The sequence below is a fragment of the Phyllostomus discolor genome, chromosome 8, assembly GCF_004126475.2.
Source record: "Phyllostomus discolor isolate MPI-MPIP mPhyDis1 chromosome 8, mPhyDis1.pri.v3, whole genome shotgun sequence".
NCBI lineage: Eukaryota > Metazoa > Chordata > Mammalia > Chiroptera > Phyllostomidae > Phyllostomus > Phyllostomus discolor.
Window position 1 is genome coordinate 34,380,899 of NC_040910.2, and position 19,072 is coordinate 34,399,970.

Sequence of the window (19,072 nt, forward strand, 5' to 3'; positions counted from 1 at the left end):
TCAAAGCCTCAAAGATGCCAGTGAAGATAAAGTTGCCCTGAAGGATGCCTCTTGTCCCGCAGTCCAGGTGCTGAGCATCTTGCTGTTGTTGCCAGCAGCCTTGGTTGCGACTCCGTCTTAGATCCTGGGAGAGCGTGGATTCTGAACTGTTTGCAGAAGAGATAGGGTGGACCTGTGTTTAGCTCCTATAGGAAGTGAGTGAGCAGGGTTGTGTCAAATAGGAGCAAGGGTGCCTTCCCCCTCAGCAGGTGCCTCCATCACTTCTTTTCTGTTCAGGCAGCTGTGCTGGGGCCCAGCCTGACCCTCTGAGCCCTGTCTGCTCTGCTTCAGAGCCTGAGTCTGCCTCTACCCTGCAGCTGGGACTATGCGAGGATTTTTTACAATAATATGAAAATGCCTGTAACAGTGACCCACCATGAATTAGTGGTTACTACATGATTTGACATAGATCTAGAGAACTTTTCAGAGTAATTTGGGTCACAGGCTGCAGGTTTGAGGCCCCTCCTGGTGCTTTGAGGTTGACACCAGATTCAAGAAGGATAAAAATGGTGGCATTTTACTTCTCTCCCAGGACTGTGGGCAACTCTGGATAGGCTGTTGACTCTTCAGTGCCCCCCGCCAGAGTCTGGCATATAGTAGGGTGATAGAGAGTATTTATGGAGCTGAAATGCGCTTAAGGTTTCAGGGCTATTGCTGGTGCCCCTGCCCACAGTTTCCTGTGGCTAGAAGCGGAACTCATGTCGGGCGTTTGGCTTGTTCAATCTCTGTTTGACTCTCCGGATCTATTTTTAGTCCTTGACCTAGGAGTTTGACCTCTATGGATTGCCTCATGGTCTCCCTCACCCTCTGGCTTCTTGTTGGGTTTGCCAATGGGAGACACCAGCTGAAAATCAGAGGGCAAGACAATAGAGAAGTTAGGGTATGTATTTGTTAGCTCAGCCCCTGCCAGGCCATCAGTTGGCAGTGTCTACATTCCTCTACTCAAGGCCATTGGGTGGCTGTTTTGTAACTTCAGCTCTCACTGGTCCAGCAATTCTGCTCCCCATCTCCTGCCCCTTCAGGCCCAGGGGCAGTAGCAGCTCCCTGCTCTTGCTATCTCCTAGGTGCATCACCATTCCTTGTTGGACGCAGAGTGTTGGACACTCTACCATGTTGCTTCTCTAAACTCTCTCCAATTAACTGACTGTGCCCTGTGTTTCCCATAGGCAGATGCCACCGGATGCTGACCCTCACCCTCAGAGTGACTCCTAGGAGTCAGTGGCTCTAGGCCTTGTGCTTCTGTGTGGGAGGTCAAGCCCAGCAGCATAGATAAGTGAGGGCATTGGCTGAGGTACCATTCTTTAGATCCCACAGTCTCAGCCTAAGGAGGAATGAGTAGAAACTAATGACTGAGAGGTGAGCTGAGCCATCTCAAGGGACAGGTAGGTCAGTTTTGGCTTCAAATATGGACAGATCATCAAAGGGTCCTCAAAGGCAATTAAATCCTAACATGGACTGCATTGAACATATATCAGGTCAACCTCCGACTGAGAACCATACGGCCATTCTTTCTAATGAATGTTCATTCACTCACTCATCCAGGCACTCAACACACATTCCCTGAGCACCTAGTACGTGCTGTGCACTGTGCTATGCACTGGGGATCCCAAAATAAATGGCCTAACTATATCCTAGTGTAGTAGGAGAAATAAGCTGTGTATGCACATGACAATTACACAGTTGGCATGAGAATGGGAGAGAAAGAGATAAAGTACTGTATGAGTTCAAGGGAGAAAGAGGACATCAGGATGAACTAGAGCATCCCCTCCCCTGATTTCGGGTGGAGAAAGCCACATAAATCAATAAGTTGGATCATGTAGCCAAGAGCTGATTGTTTACCAATGAACTACACCACATGGGAGACCCGATCATTACTGCTGTCCTGCTACATCCCAGGTACTTCACAACCATCATTTCATACCTGGTAAATACTTTATCCCTGCTGGGCTCAGCAAGCTCCAAACTCCAGGTATGCCTCTCCACTGTCTCTCCTACATTCACGTCACAGACAAACTGCTTCCACCCATCTCCCAGAGGAGGAACGGCTGACTGGAGTGTTCCGTCTCCATCCCAGTGGAGGGCCATGGAGGGGAGGGCTAGCCAGATGTAACTAAACCTAAACGGGGAAACAGGGATTTCCTGCCACGGTTACACGCCGTGGTTGTAGCCCCAGGTTATTGTTTACAGCATTTGTTAGGATCAGGGTGTGGTGGTTAATTTTATGCTTCAACTTGACTGGGCTAAAGGATGCCCAGGTAGCTGGTGATACATTATTTCTGGCTTATCCATGAGTCTGGTGTTTCTGAGATCAACGTTTGATTCCGTAAACTAGGTAAATAGAGAAGGTTACTTTCACCAATGTGTGTGGCATCGTCCAGTCCATGGAGGGCCTGAGTGGAACAAAAGCATAGAGGAAGGGAGAATTCTCTCTCTGTTTGAGCTGAGATCTTTGTCTTCTTCTGTCCCTGGGCATCAGCGCCCCTGTTCTTGGGCCTTCAGACTCCAGGAGGACCTACAACAGCTCACTTGGTTCTCAGACCTTTGGACTTTCCGGGGCCTCCTGCTTACAGATGGCAGATCTAGACTTCTCAGCCTCCACAATCACATGATTCAGTTCCTCATAATGAATCTCTTTCTGTGTATCTCCATATATCGTATTGGTTCTGTTTCTCTGAAGAACCCTGACTAATATGCAGCGATGGTTGTGAAAACACCACCCCCTCCCCAAGCCTGCATCTCTGCCTCCTCTTTGGACAAGGTCTGTTCCCATCTTCGCTTCCTTTCCTTCCCCAATAAGACTTGGCCTCCGGTGGCCCCTCGCAGGCCCCTCCCCCACCATCTTCCACTGTGTGAAGCATGATGACAAAATGACAAAAACATTCTCAAGGAAACGAGCTGCCCCGCTCACGGAGGCCACCGTAAGTGTCAGAGAAAGCAGGGTTTGGAGTTATTCATTCTGCTTCCATGGAATGAGTCCAAATCCGTGCTGGGCTGGTTCCCCCCTTCCTGTTTTTCAATCCAGACACTTGCCGTCACAGTATGGTTCCCATGGTGGTTCAGAATCTTTACGGGTCGGTTATCCTTGGGTTTTATTTCATCGTGAATAGGCTGTTCCTCGTTTGCCTTCAACCAGTCCTCATCAACAGGTTGAGGCAGCCTCATGGGGTTGGGGTGGGGGGAGTGCAGGGGGAAAGAGCATGGCATTTGCAGTCTACAGGCCACTGAGCCTTGCCTATCATTCATGACCCTGAGGGCAAGAGACAAACAAACCCTGGAACTACGCCAGGCCTTAGACTTCTCCTTTGTTCAGTGGGGTTCCCAGCCTCGCCTCTTCTTGTAGGTTAGCCGTCCTCAAGCATGCTCCCAGTCTCAAATCCCATGAACAGAACCATTCTCCTCTCCTGTAACAGCATAAATTCATCATGCCTGTTTAGAACTATATGAAAGATTACATACTGTATGATTTCTTATGGATAGTTAAGGATTCTTTAGGCTTTGTGAACTTTTGTTGGGTTGTGGTTGTACATCCATTATCTATTTTGAAGAAGTGCCCTCTCCCTGTTGTGTGTGTATGCACAGTGTTAGGTACTGTTGCCATGACTACATCCCCACTTGGGCCTTACTCTCCCTAGACCCTCCAACCCATCCTGCTGCTTGATCTCAGGTGATCACCGCTTTCAAGGCATTGTGCCCCTGCTCAGAAGTCTACCAGGGCTCCCAACTGCAGTGCCTGCTTTATGTGTAACCCCTTCTCCCCCAAACCAGGCAGTGCCATTGCTCCTGAGATTCAGGCATCTGCTCCATCAAGTGGGGCTCCATTCCCATGGTTGCTGCAGGCCTCTCCCTGCTCTGTCAGTCAGTGCACATCTCCCCACCCCATAAAGGCTCACCTGGAGGTTCCAGTCAAATCCTCTGGATGCCATGACCAGTCTCTCACTTTAGGAGCTTCTGTTGGACTTAGACTCAACATCACATGGGTTGGTGTGCAGTTGAGTCCAGGTGTTGCTTTAGCTCAGTGGTTTTCAACACTGGCTGAGAGTCAGCTGGGGAGCTTTTCAAAGAAACTGAAAACATTTTTAAATACTAAAAATTGCTTGGCACCTCAGGCCAACCAAAGGCTCTGAAGGTAAAGTCTGGGTGTCAATACTTTCAAAAGCTTTCCAGGAGTCATGGGCTGAATTGTGTCCTTGTCCCCCCTACACCCGACCCTGCCACATTCATGCATTGAAATCCTAGTCTCCAGTCCCCAGTGCCTCAGAATGGGATGGTATTTGGAGACAGAACTTTTAAAGAGGTAATTAACTTAAATGAGGTAATTTATCAAGGTGGGTCCTTATCTAATATAACTATCTGAATAAGAAGAGAAAATTAGGACACAGACACACACAGAGGTACGACCCTGTGAAGACACAGGGAGAAGATGGCCATTTACAAGCCAAGGACAGAGGCCTCAAAAGAAACCAGCCAACCCTCTGACACCTTGATCTTGGATTCCAATCCTCCAGAACTGTGAGAAAATATGTCTGTTATCGAAATGACCACATGATTCTACTGCATGTACAGGGAGCAGCCTTTCTTCCAGCCACCCCGATCTCCCCCACCCCGCCTCCCAGCTAGATCATAATCACCTGAGGGCTGGAGGGAGCTGTGCCTTTTGAGTTCCTCTGTCTCTAGCTGGCTATTGACCCACTGGTGACTAATGACCTGTTCTGCCACGGCACGTGGCCTCCATGCACCTCTCTCCAAGGTCATTTACTCCTGATGCCCCCATCGTACTTGGAGATGCTTCAGACTTTTTTCCCCCAATGTCTTTTATGCTTATCATCTTGGCCAATTTTCCATCATAAAAAACTGGTATCATTTTCTGTTAAAGGCCTTTTCCTGTTCCAGAGATCTCAAACTTAGTTGGCATGCCTAATATATTCTCTTATTTTGGCTAAGCAATGAAGAAACTTCAGGAAAATTAGCAGTAAAGCTAACAGGGCAGACTCATGGAAGGTGCCGAAACACTGGTGACATCATGGAGCTTCTGTGCCAGCCTACAGTGTCTATTTCTAGAATTCTTTTTATGTGAGAAGATAAATAAACTTCTACCTGGCTTAAGTCATTTTGGGAGTGGGGCCCCTGTTACTTGCAGTTAGGCAATTTCTGATCCAGCAGTCATCTTAAGATCACTCTAGTTGTTTAAAATTTGTTTTCTAAGTTGAGCTGAGATCAGCTTCAGTGTCCTAGGAAGGGCCTGGCCATTCTTAACTTCAAGTTCTGCCCTCTAGGATCACCCCAAAGAAACTTAGTCCCTTCCTTCTCTCTAGCATTGACTTTTTTTCATCTTGATGTCTTTACTTCATATCTTTCGCTTGCAATTGTATGTTTGTTGGACCACAGTCCCCCTTAGTTGCTTCCTCAGCTGCTCAGGTTCATGGGCAGCCCAAGGGTTTGCACACTGTCTGTGCCTTCACAGAGCATCTCAGCTACCTCCAGCCCAGGGCAACTGTTGGATTTCCACTTTCCTTGGCTGTTTATATGTTCCCTCTATACACTAGCCCATGGTCAGGCAAGAGAGTTTTCTGCCTTTGGGTTATCCTGTCCCCATTTTATTATTTTCTTATTCTTTGCTGATGTGCTCCTCACCTTATTCTTAGCAATGTATGGTCTCCCAAGCATCATTTATTCAGCAGCAGGGACAGAACCAGAAGCACTTACAGCCTACAAGGAGCTCAGACAGCCCATTTTGCACATTCTACATTGCATTTTAAGCCCTGTAAATCCAGGCCATCTCATTAGCCTACTTCCCCTGTTGATAAGAGTTATCTAGAGAATATTAGTAAGTGGGGGTAGGGAGGGGAAGACAGGAAGGTACTGTAATGCTGGTTTTATTTGGGGTTTGTTTTTGTTTTTGTTTGGACACAGTTTCCAAGGACTCTAGTTCCTGTGTCAATCTCAGGGTTCTTCCAGCCGTAAGTCTCTTTTCCTGAGGTGTAATGAATGTCCCCTTCCTTCATCACCAGAAAGACAGGGAGCCATTTCTGGAAAACTTTTCCCAGTAGCTACAGGTTGAACAAGAGAGTGTATATTCACAAACATGATCTCTTTTCTTCTTTCTAAGCCACACCACCAGCACATGCCGGTCAGCTCAGAGCTCCATGGTCTTTCTCTCTGGTGTCCCTCCTCTTCTCAGTTTCCTCATCTCCAAGGACTACATCAAAAGTTCTTTTTTTGTGTTGTTGAAAATGTTTTAAGTTCTACTCTCTCAGCAAATTTCTGTTATACAGCACGGTGTTATCCACTGTGGTCACCACATTTCATTGCACATCAGATCCTCAGACCTAGATCAAAGGTTCTTCACCTGAGCTTTGTGGGTCTCTGGGAGGGCTCCTACGGGTGGGCCCCAGAGGTCCGTGAAATTGTATGCAATATTTTGTGCATACGGGAATGCACTCACTTTTCTGGATGGGGGCATTCTTCATGGTTTTCACACCATGATTTGGAAAGGGGATAGTTTTACCTGGAAAATTTTAAGAACTAATGCCTTTGGTATTTTCTCAAGAGGTCTTCCAGGTTCCAGGGTAATTATTTACAGTACAGCATCATGTGCTGTCTTTTCCCACAAACTCCTAGTGTAACCTCAGCAGCCATTTAGTTGAGCACCTTTGTTTTATGGTTAAAGCAACTGAAGCTCAGAGAAGTTAAGTTGATTACCCACAGCATCAGCTGTTTCCTGGCAGAGCCAGAGTCGGGGCTTGTGACCCTGGGGCCCTCCAGAAGCCTCAGGGACATTCATGTGCCAAAGGGTGAGGAGTTCTGTTTTCTTCCCTGGATTATGAATTCCATGAGACATGAGCCCATCTCACTGCACTGAGACTCATTCTCTGCGTCTCGCCAAATGTCCATCCCATAATAGGCCTCAAATGTTTGTGGCTAGATTGCTTTATACCTAGTAATCATAAGTCGACTAGCATTAGCTCCCCTTTGCTCTCACCATTTATTCTGATCCTGAATCCGTCACTCAGAACCTCAAGCCCAGGGGGTGGCTGCTCCTCCGTGTGGAGCCCGTGTGGTGTTTCCCGCACCCCGCCCCACCCAGCTTGGATGGGAGGTCTCCTTCCACCAAACTGCCTTTCTCTAAGGACAATTCCTTCCACTTGTTCCTTTTTTATTTTTCTGTTATTTTACGTTACATTTTTTATTCTGGTAACATATAATTACATAAAATTTACCATTTTTAACCATTTTAAGGGCACAGTCCAGTGACACTCAGCACATGCACACTGCTGTGCAGCCACTACCGACATCCATCTCCAAAACCTGACCTTCCCCAAGTGAAACTCTGCGCCCAGTTAAACCCTAACTCCCCATCCCCCTCCCCCCAGCTCCTGGCAGTTGCCATTCTACTTGCTGTCTCTGAAAGTGACTTTGGAGGTACCTCACATAAGTGGAATCATACAATATTTGTCCCCTTTTGTCTGGCTTATTTCACGTAGCATACTGTCTTTAAGATGCAGCTGTTGTAGTGTGTGTCAGAATTCCCTCCCTTTCCCAGACTGAGTAATAGTCACTGTGTGGATGTCGCACACTTGGCTTCTCCACTCACTCACCAGCAGTACTAGAGTAGCTTCTACCCTTTGGCTGTCATGAGTAGTGCTGCTGTGGGCATAGGTGTGCAAAGTCTGTCTGAGAGCCTGCTTCCCACTCCTTTGTGTGTACGCCCAGAAGTGGAATTGCTGGGTCACATGGTAATTCTTTATCTAATTTCTTTGAAGAACCGTTACACCAGTCTCCACAGCAGCCACACCATTTTATATTCCCACGAGCAAAATCTCCATATTCTTATCAGTATTTGTTACTTCTGGTTTTTTTGTTTGTTTCGATGATAGCTATCCTGATGGGTGTACAGTGGTATCTTATGGTCCCCTCCTTTTTCTCAGGAGTCACACTTACCCACTTGATCGCATGACAGGACTATCGGGTCGTAGCACACTGGTCCCCTGATGCTGCCGTATACACAAGTCACTCAAAAGCTTGAATACATGCTGTGGCTTTGTCATGGATATGTGCACACCCTACACTTGGCCCTTTGTCATACTGCGTTTCACCGACTTTAATGCACACAGGTTCCCCCTGCCACCCCTGCACCCATGTTTTAATAGCTCTGAAATCAGAATGCATACTACAACCAATAGTACGCTTTTGTCTTAGTTTATTACTAAAAGCTGGGGCTGAAAATGGCTGTAGACCCTGTAAAGCCTGTGTAGACCCGTGTGGTGCTGGAGGAGTCTACAAAGGGCTGGCCACCTGCTGAATGACAACAGCTCTGGTGCTTTCTGGAGGCGATGAGCCACAAGCATTTTCATCTGGGGACATGTACTAGTCACATGATGGTAGCTTCTTTCAGCTGTTCCCGTGTAATATCAATAAACCTTTCAAGGTTTCGGCCACCACGGCGTTCTTTCCTCCTCCCTCCTGCTCACTTACTCTTAGGTTTAGCACTGGTGTCGCTGGTGTCTGGTGTCATTGCCTCACAGATTGTCTTTCGCAGAGCCAGCCCCTGCCCCGCCTGCAGACTGCTCTCACCCACTTCATCCTCTTCCTCAGCCCATCGCTCTGGCTGCCTGCCCCCGCCTCCAGCCCCTCGCCCTGGCCTAGCTCACTTCCAGGGCTGGTGACAAAACCGCTTCCTCCCCTCAGGCCCACTCTGCTCCATCCCTCCCACCACGGCTGTCACCTTTTGAAGTGTTTCCTGTGACTTCTATTTTTTTCTTCTCTTGCCCCTTAATCTGTTTTTCTCTACTTCCCTCACCACCCCCGAACAGCTGGAATGTCTCCTCTGCTTTCTTGCCCTGCTTCCTCCTGAAATCCCCTGGCAACCCTTCCCCATCCTTGGCTAGCGACATCAATCCCAGGATGCTTTGACTGGTGCCGTGGACCCCAGGGTTTGCCAGGACCATTTAGAAGTAGTGATTCACCCCCAGTCTCCGTGTTCCTCAGTGACTCAAGACAGCTGGGCCTCAGAGCTCCCTCTAATCCACGCTACCCAGCACACCGGGGTGAGGCCCTGTCCCCAGTGGGACTGGTGTGGGGAGTCAGTCCAAAGGGAGGTCTCCTTCAGAGCTCAGTCGAGGGGGCGGGGGGGGGGGGGGAGGGCTGAATAAAAGCCTCCTGCTGTGGGAGTGTCTCCCGCCTTATCTAGACCTTCCCACCAGCTGCAGTGCCTCCACCAGACCCCAAGCTGGAAGTGGAGAGTGGAGAGCGGGGAACCAGGCCCCGGTTGCTCTCTTCCTGCTCCTCACCCTCCTTCCCTCCGCCTTTCTCCTGACTCCTCGCACCCCTGACTCAGTCTTTCCCTCACGGTGTCTCTTGCTGTCCACATTCCCCCTGAGTGTGAATGGGGGAAGGGTTGTCTCCCCTCTGCTGTGAGGGGGCCCTCGATCGTGTGCCCAGCCTGGTTCATGATACGAGATACGGTGACTCCCGTGTGCTCTCTCCAGGCCAGGCCCGCTATCCTACGTAGCTCGTCTTGTCAAAGAGGTCACACCCTCTCCTGCTCCTGCTTAGGGACAGGAACTTCATGACTTTGGAAGGAGAAAAGCAGGGCGAGGAAAACCAATCCATGCAACTTTATGTATGAGCTGACCATTAATCTTTGTTCCACATCGAGGGCCGGTGTCATATTCTCCCCTCTGCCACCCCGACTGGCAAGTAGGAATGGGACAGTTGTCCCTTTGGGGGCAAAAGGGGAGGATTTGGCAGGGGTTTCGGAACTGCATCCCCTCCCCTCTCTTCTGTCCCCAGAGACCTTCCCAACTCAGAAATCAGCTTGGGAATCTGGGACAGACAGGACACTTAGTGGCATGCTCCCCGGGGGTCTGTGTCCTCTCCTGCTTCAACTCCAATCCGTTAAGCTGAGGAGAAAATTGTCGGCTCCCACAACTGAAGGGCCAGTTTTCCAGTTTGGGTTCTTGTTTCAGGCTTTACTGCACCCAGGGGTTCAACTGGATCATCGGGACTTGGTCCTGTCCTTCATGGTAGCATCTTTTTCTGATTCTATGAAGCAACCTCTGGCAGTGCCAGCTTATCCCGGCCTCACTGCCAGCAGGGCCATTGCCAAAACAAGGCCACCTGATCCTAGGAACCCACCTGGACCCACAGTGTAGGCATCCAGGTGAACAGGGGTGACCAACCTGTTGCATTTAGCCAGAGACAGGTGGTAGCAGGGGCAGTGGGTCCTGGCTCATGGGCTTCTCAGAGCTAACCCTGGGGCAGTCCTGGGCCAGCCGGGTCAGCCCTACCTGCAATGACACTTGCTTCCTGTTTCCCCTTCGTGTCACCCCCCTCTGTTTCCAGCCTCCTCTTTTTCATTTACCTGTTCTTGGACCAGATGTAGAGACCCACCTGAGTTTGCTTTTGTCAGTCATGAGCCTTGAAGACTTCAGTGAAGAAGGGTTTTGGGTTCTGCTGCTGGGGCACCTGGGGCCAGAGCTGATCCGATTGTGTCTGCGCTGTTTCCTCCTCCCCACAGGGGCATTCATCAGCCCCCTTAACAGTTCCTCGTCAGACACACCCATGTGCACGTGCCCACCCCTGCAGAGAGGGGGCCTTTCCCACAACCCCCTCATGCCTGTCCCTGAAACTGTTCCCCACGCCACTCTCCTGCTGGGTGAGGAGTGAGTGCCACCTTGCACCCAGGTCCAGAGGCTAACACTCCAGGACCATGCTGTACCTCATGCTCACCCACAGCCCCTTCCCACCAGCCCATTGGTTGGTCACCCAGACCCACTGGTGGCTTCTTCTCAGCCTCTGCCAGATCAGTCCCCCTGGTCTCCCTTCCACTATAGCTGTCCTCGTTCACCAGTAACTTTCCCCACACTCTGAGTCCCCATCCTCCCTATTGCTGCCAGGGCGTCTTCTAAAATATCAGGATGGCATCCACTGAGAAGGTTCTTACTGAACACCCACGCTTGGATTCTTTGCTGCCCTTTTGCACATATGTCCCCATCCTGAACGCCTTGAGTGGAGCAGGGATGACAAACGTCTGGCACTGTGTGGTCCTCCTCTACCCTGATACTACGGCAGTGTTGCTAGCTGATCACAGCGTACAGGGAGCCTGGGTACCTTTTCCTCCCATCCTTCCAGCCCACCCCACTGTCGGAGTTGGTGCCCAGGCCACACCTATTTCCCATGCCAGTCCTAACTTCTTCCTTCTCTGGCTAATCCCAGAATTGTCCTTTAGGTCTCTGCTTCTGTCACCTCCTCCAGGAAGTCTTCCCTGACTTGCCATTTCTCTCAATCTGCTTTCAGTCATGTCCTGTATATATTATATCTCTGTCTCTATTTTTATATCTGTATTTCAGAACATTCCTTATGCTACCTTTTAATAACGTACCTACCTGTCACACAAGAATGTGAAGTTTAGAAGATGGGTGCTATGCCTCAGTAATCTTTGTATTTCCAGGATGCAGCATAGAGCCTGGTACACAATAGCTGCTCAGAAATTTTTGTGTGGCACCGAAACCAGTAAATGAGTGAGTGAGTGAGTGAGTGAGTACATGAATGACCTGTTTTGAAAGTGAAAGAATGAGAAGTTTATTCGGCCTCTTTGACAAGGATGATCAACGGGCTTCTCCCTTCCACACGGCTACAAGAGGGAGGTCATACTGCTCAGGGACTCATCATGGGGCTGAAGTTGAACCTGCTGGGCTCTAGTGATGAAGCTGGAGAGTAAGCCGATGCCCCATCTTCCCATGAGGAGATGGGTGATCTTACAGTCTTGAATGCCCTCACCTTCCACAGTTGATGGGCCCAGGCCTTCTTCGATCCTTCAGCTCCTTCCTCTAGGTCCTAAGTTTTTTTCTAATTTTTGTGCACACGAGTGAGTGTCCCTGTATGCGTGTGCATGTTGTGTGTGTGTGTGTGTGTGTGTAGGTGCACCGGCCACATAAGTCGATGCAGAATCTAGTCAGTTATACGAGTGCAGGTGCATTTAGCAGCGAGGTGACCAGCAGCTCCTCTGGGGCCGTGTGCTTGGCCTCATGTTGGGAGGGAGCCTTCATGGTGGCTCCTGGCTGCTATCAGCCTGGTTTTGTTGGTACTTAGAATTCCTCAGGAGACATTTTGAATTTCGAAAGTCCAGTTGGAGATAGAGAATTCCAACTCAGAAAGGTGTTATTTTCTAGAAGAATGCCAGAAGGGGATAGTTGGCCCCTTGAGCATGTTTTGGGATGTTATGCTTTGCCTGGGTCCCCAGTGAACTGCAAAATGGCCTTTGCCTTCACCTCAGGCCAGGCTCCTGCTTTGCCCTTGAACGCTCCCCTTCGCCCTGCAGAGCTGCCCTCCGAGAGGCTCTAGGCAGATCGATCCTCTCCACCCGGAAATGGGCTGCAAGGAGCAGAGACCCTGGAAGCACCAGGGACGCTGGGGGTCATGGTGACACTGGAGGCCGTGATGACATTAAAGGACACAGCGACATCGGGAGACACAGTGATTCAGGGGAATGTGGTGATTGTGAGGGACATGGCCCTCCAGTGTTGCTGTGTCCCCCGGTGTCACTTTGCCTCCCCACTGTGTTCCCCAGCATCGCTGCATCCCCCAGTGTTTCATAGTTTTTCTCTCAGTTCCTCGGGGAGGGCCAAGAAGGATGCTCATTGTCACAAGTGAAGATGACAGTCAAGTGGGAAGGAAAGTCAGCCCTTGAGGAAGGCATGTGGAGTAACAGCACAGGCAGCTACTGCTGTTAGCAGGAGGTCTGAAAAAGCAGCTTAAAGGGATTATTTGGGAGGGAGGAGGTTGAAGAAGCTAATTATAAAGTTTGTGCCAGAGATGAGAGAGGATTACGAGGCCTTTTTGTGCACCAAGATTTTGAAAAATGAGAGGACGATCCCTTCCCCTAAGAGGAATGGGGCAAAGGGGAAGGCGAGGTAAGGAAGGGAGATGTGGGTGCTGGAGGGACTGTAAGGAGGGGGCACAGCTGCGGCAGGGAAGGCCATGGTCACCTGCAGTGAGCACACCCGTTAATGAGGCTCCTGCGTGGTCTGAACTGCACGGGAGCAGGGACCACTCCTCGCCTGATCATCATTACTCAAGGGTCTGCTTATTGACAGGTCTGGGCTCTGTTATGTGGCTCTGAGAAATACCTGCCTTATTAATCAGCATGGATTTCCCAGGCCCCTGCTGTGTGCCAAGCTTGGGCCTGGCACCCCAGGAGCACAGGTTCTGCCTCCCATGCCTGGGGGCAGCTGACCAGGAAGGATCCAGCTCAGGATGTGGGGAATGTCAGGGAACCATGCTGAAAGTGGGGGTTGCCCCAGACTTGGGGGCTGCAGAAGGCTTATGAAAGAGGGAAGCCAAGGCAGGGTGCAGAAGGATGGGGTCACCACGCAGGGGAGCCTGAGCCAGGCAGCCTCATTGGAGTGGAGAATGCCTGCAGGAAAGAGCAGGAGCTGAGGCTTAGCGGGTAGACAGGAGCAAGATGGAGAGGCCTCGAATTGTGGGATAAGGGGCCTGGGCTTTTTCTGCAGACACGGGGAACCACTTGAAGGGCTCGGAGCAGAGGAATTATCTGGGGGAAAAACTGGATTTCAGGACAACTTGGTTAGCAGGTACACAGGACAGAGCATGGCATGGTGGCCCGGACAGAGTCAGGCTTCTGCAAGAGTTCCAGGTGAGGCAGTGAGCTCTACCATGGTGGGAATAACATGAACAGCAGGATGAATGACCTTGACTCAACCATGGCTGGCCTGCACCTCCAATCTCCCATGTCGATGGGAACGGGCTGGGAGACTCTGACAGGGTTCACTATGCATCTTCCAAAGACTTTGGAGGGAGGTAAGGAGGAGCATTTTTTTCATATGAAAGCAAACATCCCCCATACAGTGGAGAAAGCACACAACATCAAGAGGTGACATCCTCTTTGGGCTACAAATCTCCTTGTCTGCAGTCTGGCCCCTGAAGGGTTTGGGATTGAGGGATTCTACTCCAGCCCTCCACCTCGTAGTTGAAGGATGCGAGTCCAGAGACCTGGGCATCCCCCTGGCCACACACAGTCTGGGCACTGAGAGAGAGTGGGCAAGGTGCCCAGGCCTCCTGACTGCCTACCCTGCGTTCTTGCACCTGCGTTCCATGGTCTTCCCTTTATTTACTCATCTCTTTAGGAAATAAACCCTAAAATATTCAAAGGAGCTCAGGTGGTAGAAACGGGTAAGAGAAACAGCAAGGGGAGGAAAAGGAATCAAGAGGTACTGGTGCTTGGTATTTATACATATATTGGCACTCTATATGTATAAACTCATTTATACATTATAACCACTGTGCAGAGTGAATATGGCTGCATTTGGCAGGTGGGCCCTCCAAACATAGAGCATGTCATTCACCTCCCAGGTCATACGGAGTAAGGGGGTGGGGTAGAACGTGAACTCGGAACCGTCCGATGCCAAACCTTGGGGCATTCCTTCTATTCCATCAACATGGGTGAACCCACCCCTCCAGAGCTGAGTGGATCAAATTTGGAACGGGCAGGGAACACCTCTATAACGAAGAGCAGGGAGGAAATTCAGAATCTCTTGGCCACTCTCTGACCCTCCTCCTTCGATTGGTTTCAGCTGCCTGGGCCTCCACGCCATGAACAGCGCCCCGAGGGATGCCCAGGCCCCCAGCTACCGCGAGTGCCTCCTGCCTTCCATGGCCCGGACCCCCTCTGTCACCCAGGTCACGCCAGCCAAGAAGATCACTTTCCTCAAGCGAGGGGATCCCCAGTTTTCTGGGGTTCGTCTAGCTGTCCACCAACGCACCTTCAAGAGCTTCGGGGCACTGATGGATGAGCTCTCGCAGCGCGTGCCTCTCTCCTTTGGGGTGCGCTCCGTCACCACGCCCCGGGGCCTGCACAGCCTCAGTGCCCTGGAGCAGCTGGAGGATGGTGGGTGCTACCTCTGTTCTGATAAGAAGCCCCCCAAGACCTCCAGCGGGCCAGGCCAGCCACAGGGGGGAAGCCCCTCTACTCAGCAGTCTCGAGATGTTGAAGACCGGTGTGAGGCGCCAGGGACATCCTCATCCCTGAGGAACCCTAAAGCCCCAAAGAGGATAATGCTGGTTAAGAATGGGGACCCTCGATTCCAGCAGACAATGGTGCTCAGTCATAGAAATACCAGGAGCCTGTCAGCCTTTCTCAGCAAAGCCTCGGACCTTCTGCACTTTCCCGTGAGGCAGGTGTACACAACCAGTGGGAAAAAGGTAGGCTGTCGGGGCATGGCATTTTCTTTAAGAAGTCCTCTGGATGTCAGGTGAAAAAGCTTGGATGGAATGGGGAGGTTATCCTTTAAAAGGGGCACTGGTTGCCCCACCCTGCTACCGATTAAAAGTGGGTAGAGTGGAGACACTGAATCAGTTAATCAAACAATCATTATTCATATTTTTAGCTACCAATTAGTGAGTACTTAGTGAGTCCAGACACTGAGCAGTTTAATACAGGGCATTCGGGGACTTCCCTTGGACGTCTGGAGGCATGCATGCTGGGTTTGCAGGGATGCCCCCCAGCGTTCTGCAGGGAAGCTACCACCACTACCTGCAGCTGCTGCGATTATTGAGTTCGAGCAGACTTCTCGGTCAGTGGTGGCATCCAGGCCTGTACAGCTGACATCAGGGGACTGCCACACCTGCACCTTGACCAACACGCAGGAACCTTGGGGCGCTTGGCCTGGCCACCGCTGCCTGAGCTGCCACCATCTCCTGAAAACCTGTTTAGGGCTTTCTAAGCCCCGGCGTCCTGGAAAGCGCACCAGGAAAAAAGAGTGGAATTGACCTCGACAGACCTAGGGCGTAGTCTCTGCCACACAAACCCATGAGGCAGTTAAAACATACCATGTGTAGAGCTAAGAAAATTGAGGCAAAGAGGTCAAGTAATTTGCTCGTAGCTGTAAGGCTGACAAAGGACAGGTCCAGCCTTAGTGATTTCAGAGCTGCGATGGAAGAACCTTTCTAAGTTGTGGAGCGTTTGCTATGTAGTAGCATGTGCTACCTGCAGATTTCACAGGCAAATAAAACTAGGTCCCCACCTGCAGTCAATTGGCTATAGTTCAGTGGGAGTGGTGAGAGGGAGAGAGCAGGTACAAAATAAATTAATGGGAGAAAATATTAGCCTATTTTCAGATAGACTTACTGCAGGGCTACCAGCGTTTCTGTAAACACAGTGGCCTCATCACTTCCCGGCACAGGCTGTGTCAGGATTATTCGTCTCTGGGTCCTCAGCTGGATGGACACTCTCAACAATGCCCTTTTGTTGGAGGAGTCTGGGACTCCCCACAAGCCCTAGGCTCCTAGTTCCTTCTGCAACGGGAGCACCACTGAGCCTTCGGTTCTGTTTTCTCCCTTGGAAAAGTCTGGTTTTCTAGAAGAATGGCTGCATCTATAAATTGGTGCACTGGGTCACATTTGCGTCTTTGCTATGGACCAGAGATCTAAATCAAAGGAGGAATAGAGCTGGTTGTTCGAAACAAACTTTTAATTAACCGGGTTGAAAGATCTGGTGGACAGCAAACTTGATGTCATTTTGGAAGGAGAAGATGCAAGCGTTCGTTCTCTCTCTTTTTCATTCCCTTGTTAATGGGACATGCCCTTCTAATTTGAGAAAATGAAAGAGAACAGATTCAGCACTTTAAAGACGGAACTGAAGTCCCCAACAGTGCTCATTACCATGTAATGCTGTAAATAGCACAAACCCTCCCAGAGGCAGGGGCCTCGGGCCAGGTGAGATTTTTCTAAAAGCAGGAATCTATTTTCTGGAAAGCAACCCAGCACTGATGTTGCCTGTTCCACTCAGGCCCGGACATCCTGCTGGGGTGTGTGTGTGTGTGTGTGTGTGTGCACGTGTGCGCATGCAGGGGGGTGACCAGCATCTGGGAGACCAGCTTAGAGAAGCCCTGGAGGAGCTTGGGATGGAAGGGCCACTGGTACAGAGAACAGTGCCTTGCCCTTCTCTGCTCCACTAGGGCCAGAAGCAGAGGCGAGGGGCCCAGATTACACTGGAAAACACAGATCAAACCCAGGAGAGGACCTGCTTGGGCAAAGGGTGAGATAGTGAATCAGGTCTCCGTATGGAAGCTGGTTGCTTAAAAAAAAAATGCCTGTCCTGGAGGGTGCAGGTGTGGGCAGGGAAGCAGACCAAAGGCTTCATGAAGTCTTTTGCACCTGAGGCCTCCGGAATAACCCCTAAACCACAGGCCTCGCAGCAGGAGGGCGTAGTTAGGGAGGAAGATCACGGTAGTTAGGACCTCAGTCCCAAGCTGGTTATGGTATTATGGCAATTGGGTCAGAAACTCGGGATTAGATGGACAAACAGGGCCACAGCGAGTGATGCCTCCTCTACTGTGTCTTCCCAAGCAGAAGGGAGGTTCTGCAGACCAGGCCTCCTCCTGATTCACACTCTCTTTCTTCAGGTGGATTCTCTGAAGGCTCTGCTGCACAGCCCCCCGGTGCTGGTGTGCGCTGGTCCCGAGTCCTTCAGACCTGCGGCAATGGAAGGGGTGAGAAGAAGTGGGACTGAGACCTTATCGGGGCAGACTTCACGGAACAAAAATGGTGAGCTGGTTTTTGTGTTTCCCTGATGTTATTTGCGTGGGATAGTGGTTCAGGAGAGCTGGGAAGATATTCTTTCTAGATAACTTAGGAAAGCTGTCTTTGGCTCCAATTCTTGGACAACCAGTTGTTTGGGGTCTGTCTTGCCTCTTCTTGTCACCATCAGCCTTAACTGGGTTGAACATCTGGGGTATGAGAGAGGAGAGTCTGGTACTTAGAGAATAGGGATCAGGAGATCTTGAACTCTAAGTTTCTAGGACCTAATATAAGCTTTATTAAGGGCCAGGGCCATGTGGCATTTACACTTTCAAGAGTCATGACTCTCTTAGACGATGGTGGCGCCAAATGATCTAAACCTAAAGATAACTGTCAATCATTCATCCAACCCATCGGCCTAAACATCCAACCATATATCCATCCAAAAGCCTACTCTGTGCCAGAGTTTAGGGTTTGTGATTTAAAAAAAAAAACCACTTTACTTTAAAAGCACAATTAACAACTATACAATAAGATTTTCAGCAAAATTATTGGAATGACAATGGGAACATTTTGGTGAGTAGACACAATCGTACCCTTTGTGAAAAGCTGTTAAGAAACAACAATAGTGGTGTCGGTGGTTGCTGCGCGCCGGGTACTGGAGATCCAGAGGCCCGTCGGCCACAGCCGAAGGAGCCCCGGTCTCCTTTGGTGCTGATGAAAGAGCAGAGCTTTAGGAAGCTTCCTCATGCTCAGACGGACTCAGGGTGTCTGTTCTTTTGCTGGCCACAGGCTCACCCTCCACTCACTCCTCCCTCTTGTCAAGTATGAGCTAAGGAGATGAAATGAGGAGGTACTAGGGGTCTTCATTCTTTCTTGAGGTCATTTTTTTCTACCCCCAGTAGCCCCTTCTTCTCTTTTTCATGGGGTGAAATCCTGACTATCAGGACCTGCTATTGTGTGTCCAGGTCTGTCCTTGCAATCATTTATCAACCCCAAAGCTTGATGAGTATTAGGATGATAAATCACCACTAATAATTGCAAAGCATCTTACAGTTTACGATCAGGTGCGTGTGCAGCAGCTTATTGATTTTGTTTCCTGTGCTGGGGGTGGGCGGGAGCCAGGCTAGGGGTTTGCTCTGGGTGCTGCTGCCCTGCTCGCCACCTCTGCTGCCTATCAGGAACCCACTTTGTGCCAGCGACTGCAGGAAGTTGTTTTTCTTTTTTTTTCTTAGGAAGTTTTATATACATTGCCTTGCATTGTCCAGACACACTTCCAAATAGATACCATTATTTTTATTTTACAGCTCAGAAAAGAGGCTCTGCCCAAAGCTACACAGGTAGGGAATGGTAGGGTTCAGACTGAATTCAGACTTCAAGTTCATCTTGCTTTGCTCTGTTGGTTCATAAACAGCCAATGCTGGATATTTGTTCTAGAGTCGTTTCTGCCCTTACTGTGTGGCTTTGGAGGTGACACGGTGTTTAGGCTCTTGACCAG

The 19,072-nt window shown here is 50.1% G+C and overlaps 1 protein-coding gene across 4 annotated transcripts in view; it reads left to right on the forward strand.

Annotated features, from left to right (window-relative positions):
• Nucleotides 1-19,072, forward strand: part of RP1L1 (RP1 like 1) — a 41,941-nt gene that overhangs the window by 16,846 nt on the left and 6,023 nt on the right. Inside the window, exons 1-3 of one of the 4 annotated variants that reach the window (XM_036032021.1) lie at nt 2,842-2,957; nt 14,631-15,258; nt 17,460-17,601. In XM_036032021.1, the coding sequence (XP_035887914.1) occupies nt 14,650-15,258; nt 17,460-17,601 (751 nt within the window). In that variant the 5' untranslated portion in view covers nt 2,842-2,957; nt 14,631-14,649. Of the gene's footprint in view, nt 1-2,841; nt 2,958-12,885; nt 12,951-13,670; nt 13,694-14,630; nt 15,259-17,459; nt 17,602-19,072 lie in introns of those variants that run through there. The other 3 variants (XM_028519089.2, XM_036032019.1, XM_036032020.1) reach the window with 3 other exon arrangements.